The sequence below is a fragment of the Citrus sinensis genome, chromosome 9 (genome assembly GCF_022201045.2).
Source record: "Citrus sinensis cultivar Valencia sweet orange chromosome 9, DVS_A1.0, whole genome shotgun sequence".
Classification (NCBI taxonomy): domain Eukaryota; kingdom Viridiplantae; phylum Streptophyta; class Magnoliopsida; order Sapindales; family Rutaceae; genus Citrus; species Citrus sinensis.
This window is the reverse complement of record NC_068564.1, coordinates 31,268,696-31,290,573: the sequence shown is the minus strand read 5'-3', so window position 1 is coordinate 31,290,573 and position 21,878 is coordinate 31,268,696. Positions and strand designations below refer to the sequence as shown.

The following is a 21,878-nucleotide window of genomic DNA, read 5'->3' as shown; positions in this document are numbered from 1 at the left end:
TGACCCCATGAATGACATTAATTTTAGGTTGTTGGCGCCCATACCAAACATAATGATCACTGATTTTTCAGTTATCTTGATAATATTTTTTTTTAATAAGAACAGTTTCCAAGCAGCACCAGCGCCATCTATTTATTTATTATATTTTTAAAATTTACAAAACCTAGCTCGGCTATGCCCATTCAGAAACCCCAATTTATGCTTCATGAGGATGGAGGCGAAGTGGAAGGCCCTTTTCGGGCCTGGGGATGGCGTCACCTATAATTTTTTTGGTTGGGAAGAATTTTCTCCATTTGAAACTTTTCACGAATTGTGCATGAAAACAAGTACTTCCAGTCTCGCACTCTTTTCCAGGGCACATTCTGGGGCCTCCACTAAATGGGAAAAATGTGTAAGGCGCTGGTCCCTTCCCTTCAAATCTACGTATCAAATTTCTCTGGTTCGGGGAAGCTTTTAGGATTTTTATGGCTTCCGTTTGCACTCCAATATATCTACACACAATCTTTTGCTTAAAAAAAATCAATTTAATTGTAGCTCATGATAAAGATGACAAACAATATGAAATTAGATCATGTTGATATGAGATTAGCTGAGCCTTTTACTAATTTTCTTGTCTGCACGTTGAATGGGGCTTGAATTGATAGTGTAAACTCATTCATGGCTGGTATGACAAAATTCTAGTATGAGAACTTTGGACATAATGAGAATGTAAATGATCTTGATTTGTGAATTATGCCTTGTCCACTTTTTGCTGGCTTTTTGGAAGCATTTTGTTCACATGTTTTACATTACCATTCAAAATGGTGGGCTATCAAAGGCTCCATTCGTTTCCAAATAGAGAACTGAAGAAAATGGCCATGGATTGATGAAGTTGGCCATGGGGGAGGAGTTGTCTAATGAATATGTGCAATCTAAGTATATGCTTGTAACGAGTATTTATGAGATTGTGCAATGTTTTGTGAGTGAGTGATTGGCATGTAACTTGGGGTTTAAGCGTGACTTAGAAATATTGAGAGTATGATTGTAATAATTTTCTGTACAGTTATTATTATTATTTTTTTTTTTTTATAGCAGTCATAGTTTTTTTTTTTAATACATAAGTTTTTCCACATAAACTTTCTAATTTAATTATTCAATACTTGTATGACATGTTTGCTTACGGAGATCTTGGGGAAAACCAAAATTTTCTAAAGATATGCGCATTGATAATATTATTTTTTTTAAGTGAGAGAATACATTATTACATAGTTAAGATTTAATTACTTACACAAACTTATCCAATTATAACAGCCAATCACAGCCTTGTATGTTAATTTAAAAAAAAGAAAGTAAAATAAACATGAAAATCTGAGCTCATTTCCAAATTATTTAACGCCACATTAAAACTCGAAGACCGAACGATTGTAATATATAGTATCGAAGACTTACTTTTCAGCCCTTCGAAATAGAGAAACCATTGAAACTGAAGTCACAGATGGCTTCCCTGAAAGCACCTGGGACAGGCGGCACCATTCTCAACGCTTCACAGGCCACATTCCATGAATATGTCGTCTTTCTGATATCGTCCCAATTCAATAACTCACTCGTGGCTTTTGATTTTGCAATCTCCATTTGTTCTATATACGTAGAAAAAAACGCACACAATTAAGTCTCTATAAATGTTTTAATAAGCAACTTCGCTAACCATGCATATACTGAATGAGTGAATACATGAAATAATTTGGTAAGTCCCTATTAATAACCATTGAAGTTAATGTAAATAATCAAGCATCAGTATGTGGCCAATGTCGTGGTGTAGGAAGCATATAAGGTAGAATAAATTACTAATTATTAAATCGACTGAAAATTTAAAATTCTTAATTTATTTACTCTACATGTTTTCCGACATCATGTCGCTTACTTTTATATAATAAGTAATATCACTCATTAAATTATTAAATAATAATTTTTATGTGGACGTGTCTCAAATCAGGGCCAGTTTTAAAACACAAATTATAGTAGTTGGCGACTAGTAAATTGGGGTAATAATAAGGAATAAATACTAGTGTTTTTTTTTTTTAACCATGAGGTATCTTGAGGAGGGCCCCAACTGTGGGAGGCACCTTTAAGCCCGTACTATAATCCAGATTAAAAGTCCCCGCTCGAACGGAGAGGCACATATTCTTCCAACAAAGGCGACTTTCCTACTACTTGAACTGGGGAATAAATATTAGTGTTTAATAAGTGAAGTTTCTCATCACCATTGGAACTTAAAAAAAAAGAAAGAAAATAGTTAATACCTTTGTAAACTTCAGCATAGATAGGAGGGAGCTCGGCACGATACTTGACAACGAAGATACAAACAGCACGACCAGAACCATGTCCGCCAATTAACGACGCAAGAATCTTATCAGCAATATCCAAATCAGTCAGAAAATTACCATTTTCATCACTTGTCAATAATATACGTGACAATATATGTTGAGTTGGCGACGCCTCTCCCTCATCAGGATAGATTTTCCTGTGCTCAATGATCCTCCGAAGCTCCTTCCGGACGAAACTCGATGCCTTTAAGGGGATTCCAGGAAAGTCAATGGGGATGAAAAGCACCCCAGAAGCCAAAAGATGATAAAAAGGGTCCGAAAATCTTGTAACACGATGTGGATCCTCAATGCTCAATAAAAGACGGCAAGCTAACAAGATAGTGAATTTCTCAGCAAGAGAGTACACAATGACTTCATCTTTGTGCTCCCAATGAGCAACAAAGCGGCTTTGAGCTATTTGATCCATAATATCAATATATCTCTGCAAGGCTTCAGGCTTCAAGAAGCGAAGAAGTAGCTTACGCATTTTTTTGGCTTCACATTTGGAAGAGGAGTTTGAAGTAAATGGAAAAATCTTGTTAACGGAATCAGGCCACCATGAAGTGACAAGATTATTTTCATTAGAGGACAAGAACCTGTTACCAGCAGGACCACAAAGAACCGCAGTTGGTTCACCAAGAAGGCTTGTTTTGAATGCATGGGATGAATATTTTATCATGCGATTGAATATAAATTTTTCAGTGTGGCCTTTCCATCCATATGAGAGGAATTCGAAGCTTTCGCCGATGAAGGGAAAGCCAAAGCTGCCAGGAGGAACATTCGGCTGAGACAAATTGGAATTGTGATTGTAAAAGATGATGAACAAAGAGAGAGTGATGAAAGAAACAAAGAGGAGGAGAAGAGAAAGGTAGAAATGCTCCATGATTTTGGTGTGAATTTCAGTTGCATGTTGGGAAGGATTTATAGGGCTTCTCTGTTGGATTACAATAGTCTTTTGAGAAATGTTGGAGCCAAACCAGGAATTTGCACCTGATATGACTCAATAATATCTAAAGGCCAAGTTTATGACTTATACTTCAAGTGAAATTACCCAAATGCCCCTTTATTTAATACAACTTAATATTTTCAAATTGTGTTATAGACTTAACTATACTTATATTCCTCTAGGGGGTCAAGAAGCATGCCATTTTCACATAACTATATTATATTTTAATTGGCATCGATGAATGACCGAAGAAGAGATTGGATGTGAAATTTTTTATTCTTTAAATCCAAAACTTCTAGTTTTATATTTACTAAAATTTTAGACTACTCAACTCAAGACTTGTCTAGAAGTCGAGAAATATACATTACATCTAAATAAGTATTCTAATGCTAAACTCATTTCTTAACAAGGAACACAATAAATCTCACAAAAAAGGATATGTTGTTCGTACATTTAAATATACTTTATCATATTTTATAAGAAAAAATTACTTAATAAAAACACCCAACACTTATAAATTTAACACTTTTATCTATATAGTTGCAAGTAAATAAAATAAAAATTTAAACTCAAAAACTAATCTTATGATAAATATTGAAGAAAAATGCAGCATGTTAGAAGTGAATGTGATTTTTAAATTAATTTGGGATATGTTTATTGAAGAAATATTGAATTTTCCGTAAAATTTAATGGGGAGATGTTGAAACTTTTGTAGAAAGAGATTGATCTTGATAAAGATGAGAAGGGTATTTTAAATAAACTTATACCAAAATGTCATGTACGATACATTTTAGAAACATTGTCATATATATGGAAAAGTGAAAATTATTTTATCACATATAAATTAAAAAAAAAATCACAAGTTATATTTTGCATAACCTAATGTGACAGAAGAGTATTAATTGAATAAAAATAAATTATGTAAGTCATGTGTTGTTTGTATTTAGTTTTCAAAAAAAGAAAAATTGCAATATTTTTAATATGAATAAAATTTGATGAACCCAACCATAATTCATCTCCTCAACAAAGAGTAATTAAAGTAAGTTGAAAAATTGATGTGGTGCCTTAAATACTTTCTAGTGGTTTCAGCAACATATAATGATATCACAAATTTCATTTCATAAAGATTTGGACCATGGTTTGCTTGCCCGTACTTGTGTTGATATTTCGATCGGCACATTGATGTGACTGCAAACTAAAGCAAATGCATGGTTGTGTAAAAATGAATGCGATGAACTGAAAATGATAGCATATGCATTTTACTGATAAATATATGGTACTTTGTCAGTTCTCAAAATTTCTTTGGATTATTTAATATCCAGAAGTGTGGGTGGGTATTGAACTAAAATGCAATTATCAAAATATCTTTTGTACATTGAGAGAGGTTTGGAAGAATAAATAAAAGGATGAAGAGCAAAAGGATGTACAAGTAATATTTGTAGATCTTCAAAAGAAATTTGTTCAATTATACCAAAATATTTGGAGGTGTCGACTGTCGAGATTGAAAACTAATTATACCAAAATATTTCCTAAATATGGTGCCAGCCAATGCCAAAGCTCCAAGTAGCTTAACCTAAAATTTGGATTTCAAATGATGGTGTGGCTACTGAACTTAAGAATTAAAGTAATATAACAGTTCATGATTCAACGCACGCATCACTTATTAGAGATCTAAAATATGGAAATCCTAGCACAGCTGAAGTTTCAATACTCATACCTCTCATACCATCATAAAAAAGATAAAAGAAAGCTTCGTACCTCACCATATCATCTCTGTGATGATCCTATCAAATCAAACAATTATAGCAATGATTAGATTAAGTAAAAAAATGAAATTAAAATACGTGTTTTAATATGTATTTTAATTTATTACTTGGACTTCAAATGTTAGGGTTATTATTCGATTCTTACAACTAATCTCCGCTTAGGATTGTTTGGTAGGTTTTTTACAAGTAAAACTTTTATCTAAAAAATTTTAGTTGTTTGGTTGTTAATGAAAGTTTTTATTAAATATTACAAAATTACTTTAGTAGGCATTTTTTTAAAGTTATGTTATGAAAAATATAAAATAAATTTATTAAATAAGTAGAGAATATTTTAGTGTATTTTTTTAAATAAAAGATTTTCAACCTCTACTCTCAAAAACTCAAAATTTGAGTTTGTTCCAATAGAGGTAAAGAATAGCTTATTTAATTTTCAAATACTCTACTAGAAAAATAACTAAATAACAATAAAATTTTTAATAAGAGATTATGAGATTAAATAAACATCAGACACTTAGCATGATAGAGTTTAAATTCAATCTTATTTTGTATGCTTCTTGAAACATGTTTATATATTTCATTATCAATTATCAATTACCAACTGCCTTAGTTATTGCTCCAGCTGATTCTGATTAGACCATGTCAATGATTTGCAACCGCCATTATTGAATTGAGCTCATTAATTGCAACCAAAACAAAATCTCCATCCCGAAACTTACCCTCTTCTCTCCTTTACTAAATGCTCCGACTTGCTAGTCTTTAGTCCGCGGAGGGAGAATTCCACATTATATATATTTTATGTACGACAATTTTTTTTTTTTTTTAATCGTAGATCTAAAGCCTCCATGTTTCAAATTAATCTAGAATTTTGCACTACTAGATGGATCCTTGCAAAAAATTTACATGAATATCTATTAGAAATGGACCGGACTACTTATCCAAAATAAGAAAAAAAAAATGGACTGGACTTAAATTCCACACACGACAAAAAGCTCACAAATGGACTATTGTAGACATTAGATTAATGAATCATCATCTAATAAAAACTCTTTTATTTTAATGTAATAAAAGGACAAACTAGAAGATAGAAAACACAAATTTAAAAAAAAAAGGACCCTTTACCAAAAAATTATTCTTTAGTTAAAACCAAAATTCTCTGTTCCCTTTCTATAAGCAAATGACAAATTTCTCACATGATGAAAAATTCCCAAATTTTGATGCTCGTATGAGAGAAACTTGCATGAGACAAATTCGCTACCCAAGCACTGCTGCTTTGTCATGTGACAAAACAGAGGGCCCCAAAGTAGAACCAATTATGAGACCCAAAAAATTTTATATTTAAAAATAACAACAGTATAATGAATTCCACGGTTCTATCACATGACAAAAATAACAAATATCATTAGACCGACTCACCACATCAGTCTCATGCAAATTTTTCTCCCAAACACATAAAAATATTAAAGGAAAAAAATAAAATAACTAAATTAAATATTACTCAAAAACGGATTACAATTACTACAGCAAAACCTATCAAGAGAGGTTAACCGAAAAAATGAGACATGTACATGGTAAAAAAATACAAACAGAAACATCGACACACTGTTTCCTCAAGGAATTCCACAGCCTGAAAATTTCGGATGCTCAATAACTTGTGTACATGAAGGAAATGTAACAGAACAAAACAAGTGTGGCATGAAATTTCAGCATCTATAAATCCTTTAGCAGGCGGTGTCTTTCCAGTGTTTGGACAGCTCAGATGAAGAGCACTCCAAGTGATTTTCATGAGATTGATTGGCCAGGAAAACAGAAAAGGAGAGGAAAAGATCCTAGAGAGTAGCGAGAGAAAAGGCTCCAAGAATGCTTTACATGATTGATTGGTGTCAGAAAAGAGCAGAACAGAATTGTTTAGTGTCTGATGCACCTGATTAAGATTGATTTACATAGAGAACAGGAACTAGCCCAGCCATTTTGCCATCCCTTCCAGGGCGTTTCTTCTTCACCTGCAACAAGAGAATGCGAGCACATTAGCCAAATGCATCATTCGTAATAAAATTGGTGGTCTCTCTTAAATGGGTTGGCGGGTTAGGTGTCTACAATAAGCTTCATTCAGCTCAATGGAAGAGAATGAAAAAATAAAAGAAAGAAACACAAAACCAAAATTTGGCATGCAAATGTATTGGCATCATGGTCAAATCCTATAATCAACAGCCAAATAGCTGAAACCAAAAAACAGATGAGCTACAATGAGCTGGTTAAGTTCAATCCTTTTCTTTCCATATACTTACATAAAACCATCCATCCACTTCGTACTCAATCTCAACCGCTTCTCCGGCTGTCAAATTTAACTGCAAGGAGAAGAAAATCATAATTACTCTCAATATTCATTAGCACCAAATCAAGCAACAGAGTCGATTTTAAAATACATCAATAAACAGATTCATCATATGAAAATGAATAAATTAACTGATTGTCTACACTTTCTTAAATGACAGTGATCTCAGGATCCAAAAAACTGCATAACATCATCAATCAATTTATTGACCTCTATATCCAATACAATGGGTGTACTGCCACGTGAGATATGAACTTGTGGATCCAATTCCATGCAAGTAATATCAGTAGAAAAAAAAAAAAGAGACGGGTGTAGAAATAAACATTGAAGAGATTTCAAGAGAAATAAATGACTCAATGATCTGACAAATAATATTACTATGGTTCGAGAGAAAGTAAAAGTATCTACTCGGACACTACAGTGGAAGTGTGTTGAATCAAGAGCAGACAGTAAGCGTCTTTATTATGGGCGCAAAGCGCCAATAGGTTGATAGATCGTGACCCTAATGATATTATAACATAATAAAAGGCTCCTCTATCTCGCACGATTCAGCAAAGGGAAGAGAACTTACATTAGAGAACAATCAATACAAGGTTACTTTACCATTGTTTACTTTTCATGACAGATTGGCTAAACTAAGAAAAAAAAAATTGCATTGAAATTGATTTTTTATTGACCAATCAGAAATGTCTCAGGGCCACAAATAAATGTAAGGACCGGACCGGTATTAGTTATTTTGATTTTTATATGGTTATAGGATGGATAAAGTCAAAATCTAGCGGAGGATCCCCAATTATACCACTGGAATTCTGTCTGCTCTAAGGATAAAAAAACAGTATTTCTGAATTAATCTCATCCTTGAAATTATTAACAACTATTGTCAACTATTAAGGCTGTAGCTCTGATCTCTATGGCCAAAATAAGAGATTCAATCTACCTCATCATCTCCTCCAGCAGTGAAGTCATATAATGCTGTTCCAAATTGCTGTTTCCCGGAAGAACTTCGCTCCGTATCTTGGGATCCATAACTATGCGAAGCAGACCCAGCTAATGGATTCTCAAATGACTCATACCTTTCCATAACAGGTGGTGTGTATGGAGGAGGCTCTTCTCTTATCTGAAAAAGCATTGAAGAATCGAATATGAACTCAATTAATAAGATAGAAAAAGTAGATGATGAATGGCTGTGAACTGTATGCAGAACCATAATTGTCATATAGTGATGAAGAACCACCCATGGATGAATTGCTTCCTACTTGCCCTCTCCTGTTATAAACATTTTGTGTTGATTCAAAACCAATATATATTTTGCTTTATGTGACTGCAATTTTCATGGCAATGTTATAATCCCAGGACAAGATTTTAGCAATGTGTACTCGGTTCACTATCAAATGTATGAGATGATGTCTAATGTCAGTTGATAATTATAACTTCTATTAGCTAAGATAAACGAATGAAGTGTCTTTCAAGAAAGAGTGGGTTATTATTCCTTCAAACCAATCAGTGCAAGCAGTTCGAAATAAGAAAAAGAAAAAAAAAAAAGAAATTGGACAAAGCTTTTGAAATTTAAATTTAATGAATTTAATAGACTTCCAACATCTGTTTCTGAACGATCAATCTTCTAAAGTTTACTAAAACCAGATTGAAACTCAAATTGGTGGATAAATAAAACTACTAAGAAGAGAGACATAAACTTGAAAGAAATCCAGTTTCATTAGTTATACCGTAGTTTGTGAGGACCCATAGTTGGATGGTTTTGAACTGAACAACGAAGGGTAGTTCATTCCACCAAAGTGAGACGATATGGAAGTTTCAACCGATCCAGTCGAATCTGGGGAGGATGATCCATAGGACCTTGCATCATCTTCCTGCAAATAAATGAACACAACTACAATTAGAAATAAATTTCTTCAGCTCTGTATTACTTCCCAAATCACAAGCAGTTGCATGTTACAACTCATTGCAGAGAATAATGACAAATGCTTGTACCTCCAATTCTGAAGACTCTAAAAGTGTCTTTGCCCACATATCATCATAACTAACTGAAGGTCTAGAGATGACATTTTCCTCATCAACATCTGGAGCATCAGTTCCAGCTCCAGCAAGAAACTCATTGACCTACCAATCAAGCAAAGATGATAAGGTTCATTACGCCAAATTTTATTCAGATTTCTGATTTTCATAATTGAAGTCTTCTTACCCTGTTCATTGCTGGTGCATTGTTTCCCAGCAAGCCGTCATCACCAAGGTTTGCTGCCCACGCATTTACAAGATCATCATCAAGTGCATCAGACTCAACAGGAGCAGGTTTAGATTCGTAAATTAGGTCAGAAATTCCAGTGGCAACTGCTGGATCACTCAAACCAGTTGACGCACTTATATTATGCTTTGTTCGATAGATGTCGATAAGTTTTGCACTGTTGTAAAATTCAGAAGAGTAAAAACAAAATCAAAATGAAAAATCCTAATAAAATCAAGCATCAAACAGAAAACAGTCCATCGAATAAAGTTGAAATGAAGTTATCCAGAAACTCAATTTGAAGCTTCTTACATAGCTAGCTGTTGAACAGTGCACCAAAGTTTCAGAACAGAAATCAGTTATAAGAAATCAACTCCCACAATGACAACTGTTAATCCCTCTTATATTTGAAGCATACAATTTGAAAGATTTACAAAATGCCCTTCTCATGGATATTGTTGTTTAACTTAGAATACTTGTAACAACCTTATTATCTAATTAAGCAGACAAGTATCAATGTAATTGAACAGCTGATCATGGGAAAAATCAGACATGTCAGCAAAAACATGAATGTAACCAAAATTCAGCAAGGTTTAATAATTGTAAATTAAGTCAAAATTTTAAAATAACAAATTTTGAGTAGAATGAAAAAAAATGGTCCCAGGCAACAATGGAGGAAGTAGACGTTAAGAAACAAGGTAAGATGTAGCAATTATATATTAACTTTTAGAATCAGTTAAAATAATGCAATAGAACATTGAATATCAAATGGCCCAAGGTGACAATGGGGGCAATAGATGTTACAAAACAAGGTAACTAGACATGCAGAAACTGGTACAAATACAAGAAAAATGACATCAAATGCATTGTACAGTAATAAGACTACTGTCATGCATAAAATGAATTGACATACAAAAAAATAATGACAACATACATTATTAAAATAATGGAGATGAAATCCCAAGTCTGGAACACATATCAAGAGGACAAGGCATGTTAGCAAACCATGATCCCCCAGGTATAACCTAATCATCACAATTCATGTCATTTACAGAACTCTCTTTGTACATAGAGGTCAATTATGTTCATTCACCAATTTAAATGAAACGTATAAAATCTCTTTTAATAAACTAAAAGAGAAAACAACATTTTCTTTTAAAAAAATGTACCTAATTGGCCCCAGTGGAAGATACTTTGCTCTCGGCACGTAGCAAAACAGTGAAACAAGATCTAATAACCTCTCATGAGTTTCATAGAGTTTCTTAAGTTCTTCATCTGTCCATTCTTTGTTTGCATTATCGTGATTGCGTATGTCCCTAAAAATCAAGTTGGAAAATTTAATGACACCCAGAAAGTGAGAGACAAATTAAAGATAGTGGGGGGAAAAAAAGCATGTCTTACTTGATTAGATCATCTTGTGCTCTGTACATTTCATCAAGAACTTTTATCATGGGACTTATCAATACTCCAAGACCTGTACCACTAGCTCCTTGATCTTCCCCATTACTGAGATGCATCTCAGACAATTGTGACTGCACACCACCCTGAGCTAAAGCATGTAAGAATTCATAGATCTGTAGCCTAAAAGGCTCACCAGACCTGATTGCCATTGTTGTAAGAGCTTGAGCAGCAACAATCCGAACCTGGGGTGTCCATACAGATGAGAACCAACTAGTTATACTTCAAGCAACAATTCATTCAATATCGCATAAAATAAAATGGAAAAAGTTCAAGTAACAATAAATTATGTCATATAATAAAATATATCCTCACGACAAATTCAAAACTTATCTAGCTTGTGGAATGCATTATTCATATTTATCAAACCTAAAGAGATAATAAACAGATAAAGCATCGGACTAACTGCATATGCGTGAGCAAACCATAATAGAGCTTGGTCAATTAAGATAGAGCAGATTATTTTAGAAACTACTCTGCTCGAACTACAATCAGGCAATCATCAAGCAGAAGATAAAATGGACTCAGCCACAGACTGGTAGATTGAGATGAGTTGCACTCAATGTTTACTCAAAACCATAGCAGTCTGAAGTGAAAGGCAGCAAAAATGTTAAACATAGAATGACGACCATGAGGGAAATTATACCTCCCAGCTGCCACTAAAAGCACATCTCTGAAGCCGTGTCAATGCACCAGCAAGAGTAGGGTTGCGAGAACTAGCAGCAGCAACCATTTTATCTGCATCTAACAACATCAATGCAGTGCCTGGTGGAGTTGCAGATTCCCAAGCATACTCAGAAGCAGCATAATTTGCATTTTCTCCTAGGAACCACACCTGCAAGTTTATTAGGTCAGAGATTGATTCCTGCTTCTTTGGGCTAACGTTTTTGATAAGAAACACAAAAGCAAGTAAAATAATGGTTCAATGGTGTAATGTACAAAATGGACCAGAAGTCCACTACAAAAACATGATAGAGGGCATCTACAAACTAAAGAAGGATCAGAAGTTTCTATGCGATGTAATCCAGCAACATACCCCAACCCTCCTACAAAAACTGGACCAATGGTAAATGAATCACATCAAGCTTATTTGGAAGGGCCTTGGCTTCTGTGCATTCATTATCTGTTTTCTTTTTTGGGGATACATAGCCTGGCTTGGCATTTTGTTATATTTTTGCAGAAGGGGCTCTTTTGTTGCCTGTGTCAATCGCTAGTCCAACTTGCATGCTTTTATTCTTGTTTATATATTTTCAGTTTCTTGTAAAAGCAAAAATGAACGTATCAAACAATTAATTATAACTAGAGATGCTTACTGCAGCTTGGACTAATCTCTGTAATGCAAGAGCTGACTTTGGATCAGATGCAGATACTCTATCTACTGATAGTGGTCCAAACATTGACCCAGGCTGTGGCGGTGGTAGGTCAAGCACTATGGTGACTGCTTCCAAAGCTGTATGTTTCCCATCAGGACCAGCTCCAACAAGGCATGTCTAGAATTCAGAAAATATCAGTCCATCAATTACTAGTATTTGAGTGAACATACATTTTTGCTAATAATCCAGTGATTGCACAAAATTTAAGTATTATTAAGAGAACAACCAATAAAACATTTATTGAAAGAAATATTCCTTGGAAAGTTGTGTGTAAAAGCTATATGAGTAGGAGATAAATAGATTATAAACAAACAAAATGATAATAAAAGATGCTTGCGGAAGATCAATAAGCGGAAGAACAAAAGTTATTAACAGAAGTACAATATTAAATTTCAAAGCAATGGAAACTACTATTAGAATTGATGATCAAATTAAAACATACTTTCCACAGTAGTTGTAATACATCAGCATCAATCTTCCCAGGAACTTTGGTTGCAAAGATCCTTGCAATTTCAAGAAGAGTGACAGCCATATCTGGAGTTGCCTGACAAACCAAATGACAATAAAATATGAGTAAATTGTCTTAATCTAGCAGCAAAGTATGGGGTTAAATATCCTTTCAAAAGCTTGCACAGATTACTTTTATTCCTATCAAAAACTAAAGTTCATTTATATTAATGGAACATTAGGCAAGAAATTAAGAAAGTCAGGATTGTTGATTCTATTGTCATTTTGATCAAAATTTGTCTCATACCAATCATGTAGAGCGTCACTAAACCTGATGTCAGGAATTAATACATCAGAACCAGCATTCACTAGTTAAGGCCTATATATTATTGTCTCATATCATGTTTAGCTAGAAGACCAGTAACCAACTTCAGAACAGTAAAAGTAAAAAAAATAAAAACTGTACCATTAAAAAGGCAAAATAGAAAAGGCAAAAGGAAAAGAAGGTGCTGAGCTAGATGGACAGTACATACGACTTAATATCCATTACTTACTTTGAACCGAGCATGCAAAGTGAGCAAAATATCATTCAATAGTGCTGCTGGCCAAGCTGGATCAGAAAGCTCTGATGCAATAATAGATCCTAGCTCATCAAATGATTCAAACGGACTTTGCATCCAAATCAATGCCTTGATCACCATAGCTCGAACATAAACACACTCACATGCTACCGTTGTTCGCACCACCTCCATCAGTGAAGCTAACAAACCTGCAATGGTGTCCTTGCTACCAGTTCCATTAGATATAGAGGAGGTTCTCCGCATACCTACTTGAAAGACAGAAAAAAATCAAAGACAAATTAAAAATGATCCACCATGTAGAAAATTCATTCTTTCAAATATACATCTAGCTACAAATGACTAATGAGAATAATTTACACCTCCACATGTTATCAAGCACCCATCAAACATAAGATTATCTAAACAAAATAAACTTGAAAATTTTGGACTGCAAAAAGAGGGCATCTTATATGACTGCCTACAAGTGTCTATTGGGCATGGGCGTCTGCGTGCTTTAAGTTGGACCACACATGAAGAAAAGACCCATCACGGAATCCAACAAAATAGCTCGGTATGCAGTAAATATGGAATTCCTATTTTTCTTTCTGATGATAAGAGAAACAAATTCCATTTACAAAAGATAATCATACAACCAAACACACAGTGCCTGCAGTACCAGATGTTGGGCCAGAGAAGCCAAATCCGCAACCTGGTTATGTAACCACTTGACAGCAAAATGCACGGAAGTAGAAAAACCATTCACTTGAAGAAATATTTGCTTTATTCTATTAGTTACCAAATCTGTCCACGTGAAGAACTAAAAGTATCAAACTCTTAGTCATATAGACTTTTACAAATTCAAGATGTCATGGAAGAAATCCCAAAATCAAGTACAATTGTTTGCCCAAAAAAGGAAGAAAAAATCCATTATATTTCATAAATTAGCAACGCAAATACCAGAAATACTAAAAATTATTGCAACATCTAAAATCCGGAATTATTTGACATATATGCAAGTAGTAAGCCTTCTTAGTACGTTGAAAATAGTGTCACAAGAAATATATGGAGTAAATGACCTTTTCTATTTATGTAATTAAACTACAGTATAAAATAATACTTCAAACATGGAAGATGGGGTAATGAGTAACAAGCTTCCTGTGTAAAATTATAAACCACGGTTGAAGCAATTAAAGAAAACTATACAATCATTTACAATTTCTTGAAAAGAAATCATTAGATTTACGATGAATAAGAATCCTCATGAATATCACGTACAAAATCGGGTCTAATACATAGAACAACACAAGTTAGAGGAAAAAATAATTGATAAAAGACCAAAAAAATACCTTCAGAGTGTGCGGTTTCATTAATGTCTGAATCGAGTGAATCCTCAGAATATGTAGTAAGCTGGACTCCTTCATCAATATCCTGTAAGCCTACAGAAAATGCAGCAGCTCGGCTTTTTCCCATTTCTTGTACAACTCTAGCAGCTGCGTGAAGGACTGGCCTAGAAAAACTACGAAAAGAACTCTCCAACCTGAAAAAAAAAAGGAAAACAAAAATTATGAAAAGAACTCAAAATATGAACAGCATAGTCACTGGCCCACTAGCCATAGCACGATTCAAGCATTCTTCCACCATGAAATCCACCATGTCTAACCATGTTAATATAGATAAATACAATCTCCAGCTTCAGAAAACAGGAACAAAGGAAGGAATGTGATCAACCTTCGCATTACGAGTTTAATGAGAGGCTGTGGGCGCCTTGTCTTTAGAGATTTATCTTTGGAAGATGATACAGATGGTGTATCTGGCACCTTGAGAATTTCCCTTGTCAAACGATACCATCCAGCAGCCCGCTCTTCCGTCCTACAGCACATAAATGTACGGATAACTGCATTCTGGAAATTAAGGATGAAGGGAGGGTAAATGAAATAACTATAAGCCTATAAATTACAACCATGGTGTATTAGACAAAATGAGAAAGGGAGGAGAGAGAAGAGAGGGGACAGAATAGAAATTAGGTTCAGAAGAAAATTGCAACCTGAAGCAGCTACATGTATATTGTATTAGTTTTAGAGCTCTCATCTTTTCAACAATTTCTTACACATGTTTTACACCAATGGAAGCATCTGCATTTTATCTTACACGTGCATTAATTACACATGCTGGATTTAATATCAACAATGAAAGTGCATTGATGTAACAGTGTAGAAAAATAGAGCAATAATTTGGGTGAAAATATGGGACTGGTCATTACTCATCACAGATTTCAAATTCCACCAGTCCATCAATACAATGCACAGAGGTAGGGGTGTGTGTGTGTGTGCATACAAGCAAGCATAAAACTGCAATCTAAAATATTATCTCCTAAATCAAATCCCAGAACCCTAATTATTATTGTTAAAAAATTTATAAATCCTGCAATATTTTTCAGTTTAACCCCTTGAAAGAATGGTGAAAGCGAAAAACTTAAATGAAAGAAAAAGAGAAATATATAGGACTAAAGACACACCTCTCTGTGGTATCAGTTCTTCCCAACACACATAAGATTGCCTCAAAACATACTCTTTCACTGGGATCCAGCAGAAGTTGATAGAGTATTGAGGTGAATTGAGATGTTATGTCAGGCCTCTCTGCCCCAGATTTCAAGAAACCAGTGACATCATATATTCAAGGAAACACAAGCCCTAATAGTGCAAATAAAATTTCAAACAGATTTACCATCAAGTGCCCGAGCTCTAGCAATTGTATGGCACAACCTGGCCAGTGAAACTCTGGCAAGCACATCATGCAAGTGAAGCACATCCTGCAAAGCCCCTGATTCATATAATAATAATTAAAAAAATCAACGAAGTCACCAAAATTGCAGTAAGATGAAAAAAAGTAAAGCATATTTATAAATGCAGACTAACTTCCCACCATATTAGAAGAAAAATTAAAGAAGCCAAGAGCTTCACAAGAAAATAAACCTAAACACAAATTCTGCCATTCTTACGGACCACAAAAGTTGAAATCAAGGCAGAAGTCTCTTCCAAGAAGAAGGGAAAAAAAAATTCTGCACGAGAAGTCCTTTTACAATATGTCACTGGATTAGATGTGCACAAAAATTGCATAAATCTAGACTAAAGAGTTGAAATGCTCAGGTTAACATAAGTATTCACTACATAAAATAATGGGGCTCTGATGAAAAGAAAAGAGGAAATCTAAAATTTACCTTGGAAGAACAAAATACTTTTTCCTTTCAAGTACTTAGTATGTATGCATGCATATTCTATGTTATCTAGGTACGCAAACATGCCCGCATGTGTGGTATGTAGGCATCTGCGCACTAATTTATGCATGCATTTATGCACGTATATATGCATGCATGTAAAGTGTGTGGAAACTTGATGTAATCAAAACAATATATATATATACACACATAATTTCAATCACTTTTACTTGCTATAGCTACACGAAAAGTACTGCAGGCAACAAATATTTGGTAGAATACCTCCAGGGAGAACAAGCTTTCCTGCAAAAATAAAGGTAAAGCATTAAACATATACCAGTTAAATGACAATAAGAGAACATGTACAGTCTAAGACAGTAAACACCATGGCAATGTGAAAGAATTTAAAAATAATCATGTCACCTAATGCCATAGCAACAGAATAAGGATCCTTGGCAGCCAACTCGGAGAGAATTTCCAAAGCATGCCTCACAGCCACAGGATCAGCAAATGAAACCCTGCAGTGCAAAACAAGCTCAACTTGGAAAAGGATTGAAAAAAAAAAATTACCCAAAATATTTGCACAGTTTTCTAAGGTATTCATCTGAGTATAGGATGCACAGTTGATAGTCCCTTCTTGCTTTGCGTCTGTGTGTGAGTGTGCACGCTTGAGCATGTATATGTCTTTTTGTCATTACACACACAAATACTACTTAAATGGAAGTAGTATACCGAAATTAACAAAGATTAAGCACTAATATAACAAAAATTTATCTATAAATGTGAAGACAAAAGTAGAAACAAACTAACCCCTGCACAGCACGATGCAAAAATGCCGGGTTTCCTGGATCCAGAGGAAGTCTCCTTAATGCACTTAACGCCGCATATTGCAAGTTACTCCGAATGATAGACTAGCAATTAACAATTAATATCCAAACTAAGTCAGAATTAAATAGTTTGTACCCCAATAATAACAAGGAAAAAGGCATTAAGTGGGTTACTTATATGAACTATTTCGCTTTTAAATTAACTAGTCAAATCAGAACTGAAGTGCAAATGTGCACATCAAGTCTGTTCAGACAACACAAATATTTTATATTAACTATAAAAACAATAGTGGTTTTTTTTTTTAATAACATGAGGAATCATCAGAAAGCCTGAGATTGTAGCGTGAGTATTAGTTTTCCACCCAAAAGTGAAAATTCTGGCAAGAATAAACAATAAACGACCATTTTATTCCCATATATTAACAAACTGACTGGCATTTTTTTTATAAAAGAAAGAATCAGCAGGCCAAAAGTCTGATATTCATGGAAATAAACAATTTCATCAAGTAAAAATATGGCAAGAAACTGATATGTGGAATAATAGTTTTATTTGATTAAGATGTAGTTTTATTCGACTAAGATGCTATGAGTATCCTGTGTACGTTCGTAAGCTTACCTCTTTATCACCACCTTTTGTCCCAAACACGCCCTTCTTACGTTTATGGGGGCCATCCCCAACCTAAAAGCCAATTCAAAATTATTAAGCATTGTTGACAAGAAAATTGTAACAAAACAAGACAAGACACTGAAATTGAGCTGAGAACAATATGTTATAAAGCTACATCTTCTTTTAAGGAAGGATATACCGTCAATTGTAAAATGAACAAAACCACATTAATACTTTCTATTAACATAACAAGACAAAAGCATAAAATACAAACAATATCATCATCTAAACTAGCTACTATAAGTAAAATAGAGATTTTGTTTGAGAAACTATACTAGGCCCAGAAATACTGCTGAAAGGTTAATTTTAGGGCCTTGCCTCAGAGACTGAAATTTTTTTAAAAATAATAATAATAAAAAAATTCTTTTACAAAGGCTAAAGTGGAATCCCTTTGAGATATGATATAAAATCTGGCAAAACTAACTGGCTTGGTTTTTAGGCAAAAAACTCCTAACCTTAGCAGCACTTCATCTAATTTAATGAACAAGTGATCAGTTTTATTTCATAAAACAAATAAATTACCAAAGGCAAAAAAAGTTATGAGAAAGCTTATTGATAAAAATTAATAAAGTGACCATTCCATTAATAGAACAGACAATGAAGCCAAAACTGATAATTTGTTCCTGATAGTATCTTCATATATTCGAGAAAGCCTACTGATTAAGTGGCAAAAAGAAGAGGAGACTAAATTTAGCATAAATGGATCTATGGTGTGCCGCAATAATCTCATTTAGGCTTTGCATGTATCAAAATTGACGGTTAAAGTCAGTTCTTACGGAAATATCAATTCATTTGTTTTACTTGGTTTTGGCACAAAATATCGACAACTTTTGATGGTTATTTGAGAACAAATATACATAATCCAACCTCTACCCGCTTAATTGGGAAGCCTCTGTATCTTAAGAGGGGATGTATTCTTACTGAGCTGCGTTGTTTTTGGGTTTTGGGCTATTTTTGTTTTTTGTAGTTTTGTGAGTGTTTTGTTTGGAATGGGACTTCTCGTCCTTATTTTTTTGGATTTGTAGTCCCACCAATCCTTGTACATATCTCATATAGTTCTTTGTATAATCTTTTGTTTCTTAGCCAAAAAAATCCAACCTCTACCTGCTGATAGGTGGAACAACCTTCAATTTCAATTTCTGTAAAAGATCTCTTATAAATCCTAAAGTTATTCCAAAACTCGCACAGCCCAAAACCTACTAAGTTACAAACTAAATCCTATGAACAAAGATTCTTATAAATTACAGTGGTTAAACATGAAGATCCTGCATCAATGTCATAAGGCCAAACAACAAGCAAAATAATGTTTTTTTGACGTTAGAGTTAAAATGGGTGAGCTTTTGTTTTACCAATTCTCAAATGCATCATATGCCAACTGGAAAAATAAAAAAATAAAAAAATAAAAGGAACTAAAAGAAGTATAAGAAGATGGAATTTGTCTTATGCTACTTAGCAAACTAATAAAAACAATCTTTCTTTAGTCCAAACATCATTTTTGATAAGCAAGGGCGCTATGGAAACAGTAAAAAATTCTCAAGTCATTAATGAAACGATAGAAAGAAGCACAAACCTTATCAAGAATGCCGAACACAATTTCATACAATTTGGATAAAATATCAGTGCTGCTTGGAGGGGCATATGTAAGAGCCTTTAAAGCTTGCAGTCTCCTTGCATGAACTTCAAAAATTAACAGACAAACAAAATAAAAAACTGTCCCAATCTATGTCAAAAAGCTCTGCTTGTGAAAAATCAACAGAGCAATTTCAAATATAAAGTCATACCAGCAATGCAATGTTGTAACCATTACATTAAATCATTGATGACATATTTGTGCATCAATTAAGATGTATTGCAAGAAAAAGGCAGATATATCCTAATAAAATTCCAGAAGATAATATTTGATGACAACTTTAACTAAAAGATAAAATGTGATAGCCCTTTCATTAAAAGATGAATATGTGATGACGACTATGAATAAAAGATAATATGTTATGACAGCTTTGACTATGTTTTCAACTGTCTAATCCCCACTAAATGACGATTTAATTTATGAAAATTAAAGACGTGGTATAGTTACAGAAACCAATCAACCATTTTACCATCATTTATTATTTTGGATGCATAGCTTATAAAGATGGCATTATCAAGCGATAAGACCATCAGTTTCTAACAGTTAAAATTTAAAAATACCAGTAACACTCTGCAGCACATATTTCCAAAAAATAAATTATAGTTTGATTGTTTTTTATGAACCTAATAGACAAAGCAGTCTGGCTCTAAGACTACTCCAACAAATGCTAAGACGCATGACACATCCTGATATTTGAATGTCAGTATCTAACATAGAAGAGTGTAATAAAATTAGAATTGCTCATGTAAATTTAAGGAACCACATTACATTCAACATCCTCATTCAAAGCTTCTGTTGTAAGCTGATTTAATATTCGCGGCACAACATCAGCTCTTGTCACCCCTCCAATGGCATCAATGTCAGCAAGAGCATCCCAGTTTGGAGTGGGGATCCCACCACCAGGACTTAAGCCTTGTGAACCAGTATCTGATAAAATTCTTGCCAAGTAGTAATAGACATAGCGTAATACATTCCTATCTTCACACTGCTGATCAAGCTGTAGAATTCATTAAAAAATGACATCAGTCACCGTTGATGAGGCAATGTTTGCAACTGCACAGCCGGTAAAATGTTTTGGTAAAGTAGCATGTGACCTCACATGTGGCATCTCAATAACACTTATAATAACTCAATTTCAAACAGAGCCTCAATCTAAGTCCCTGGATGGGAGAAAAATTAAGTAATAGAAGTGGAATCATACCATGAGAAGAGATGGTGCCAAGGAAGGATCAACGGAATTGTACACGGCCAGCTTTGGAAACACATGGTGTACTAATTGCTTCTGTGAGTTTTTCTGTTCATATATTCAAAATTTGCATTTAAAAACACAAACATGACACACTCACACGTAAATCAACTTTAAAATGCAATAAATTAAAAATGCTTACCTGATCAGAAGTAGCAGCTAGTTCATGAATGCTCCTGGCTAGTTGTGCATATGAAACTGGCTGTAATAAATATAAAAAATAATTAATATTTAGCAATTAATAAAAAGAAAAAAAGAAATGTGTGAACGATTAGACACCTTTTTATTCTGCTTTTGCTTCTGTTGCATGTAACTGCCACGAACAGGATTCAAAACGGCCTTGGCAGCAGAAACGGTGTCGCTCTGGATCTGCATAAGCGCTGCTCTCTTGGACTTCTTTTCTCCCAATGTGCTCCTGGATGAAACTCCTCCACTCATCGTCGGCGGCGATGCCATCGCGGGCGGAGCAGCAGCTGAAGACGGTGCCGCCGCCGTCGCTGATCCAGAAGACGCCGTCGCAGCTGATGATGTAGTGGACGGGTCCGCCGATATCAGATCCATTAACGTCGTCCCCGACGAATCCTGTAATCAAGTAATAGCAATTACAACGATAAGACTGAAATTGAGTAAAGTCGATGGGATCTACGAGAGTAGCAGTTGAGGAAATAATTATAATTACCGCCATGATTTATGGCTGGTTGGTGGATTGATTTGATTTGATTTGATTTGATTTGAGAGACCAACTATTTTTGAGAAAATGAATTGCCTAGCCAAGTTTTTGAGGAAGTTCTTATGCCGTTACTGTCAGTTTTTTTTTTTAATAAATAAAAT

At 34.3% G+C, this 21,878-nt stretch overlaps 1 protein-coding gene and 1 pseudogene across 2 annotated transcripts; both read right to left on the bottom strand.

Moving 5' to 3' along the window:
• Window positions 1-107: 107 nt before the first annotated feature.
• On the bottom strand, window positions 108-3,391 carry LOC102626789 (beta-amyrin 28-monooxygenase-like; annotated as a pseudogene).
• Window positions 3,392-6,511: 3,120 nt separating this feature from the next.
• Window positions 6,512-21,878, bottom strand: LOC102627066 (uncharacterized). Of its 2 annotated transcripts, XM_006474286.4 has the most exons (26): window positions 21,727-21,878; window positions 21,327-21,629; window positions 21,190-21,249; window positions 21,003-21,095; window positions 20,570-20,798; window positions 19,742-19,848; window positions 18,121-18,183; window positions 17,488-17,588; window positions 17,101-17,195; window positions 16,960-16,980; window positions 16,188-16,283; window positions 15,979-16,099; window positions 15,192-15,332; window positions 14,810-15,000; window positions 13,458-13,729; window positions 12,899-13,000; window positions 12,397-12,573; window positions 11,730-11,918; window positions 11,027-11,268; window positions 10,795-10,941; window positions 9,587-9,803; window positions 9,376-9,504; window positions 9,111-9,254; window positions 8,324-8,503; window positions 7,340-7,399; window positions 6,512-7,054 (listed from the first exon to the last, which is right to left on the bottom strand). In XM_006474286.4, exons 1-26 carry the CDS (start codon window positions 21,730-21,732, stop codon window positions 6,980-6,982), a joined length of 3,561 nt encoding a protein of 1,186 aa, XP_006474349.1. In that variant the 5' UTR covers window positions 21,733-21,878; the 3' UTR covers window positions 6,512-6,979. The 2 variants fall into 2 exon arrangements, with proteins under 2 accessions (XP_006474349.1, XP_052289465.1); XM_052433505.1 differs by lacking the exons at window positions 6,512-7,054; window positions 7,340-7,399; window positions 8,324-8,503; ... (1 more) ...; window positions 9,376-9,504; window positions 9,587-9,803 and adding an exon at window positions 10,347-10,650.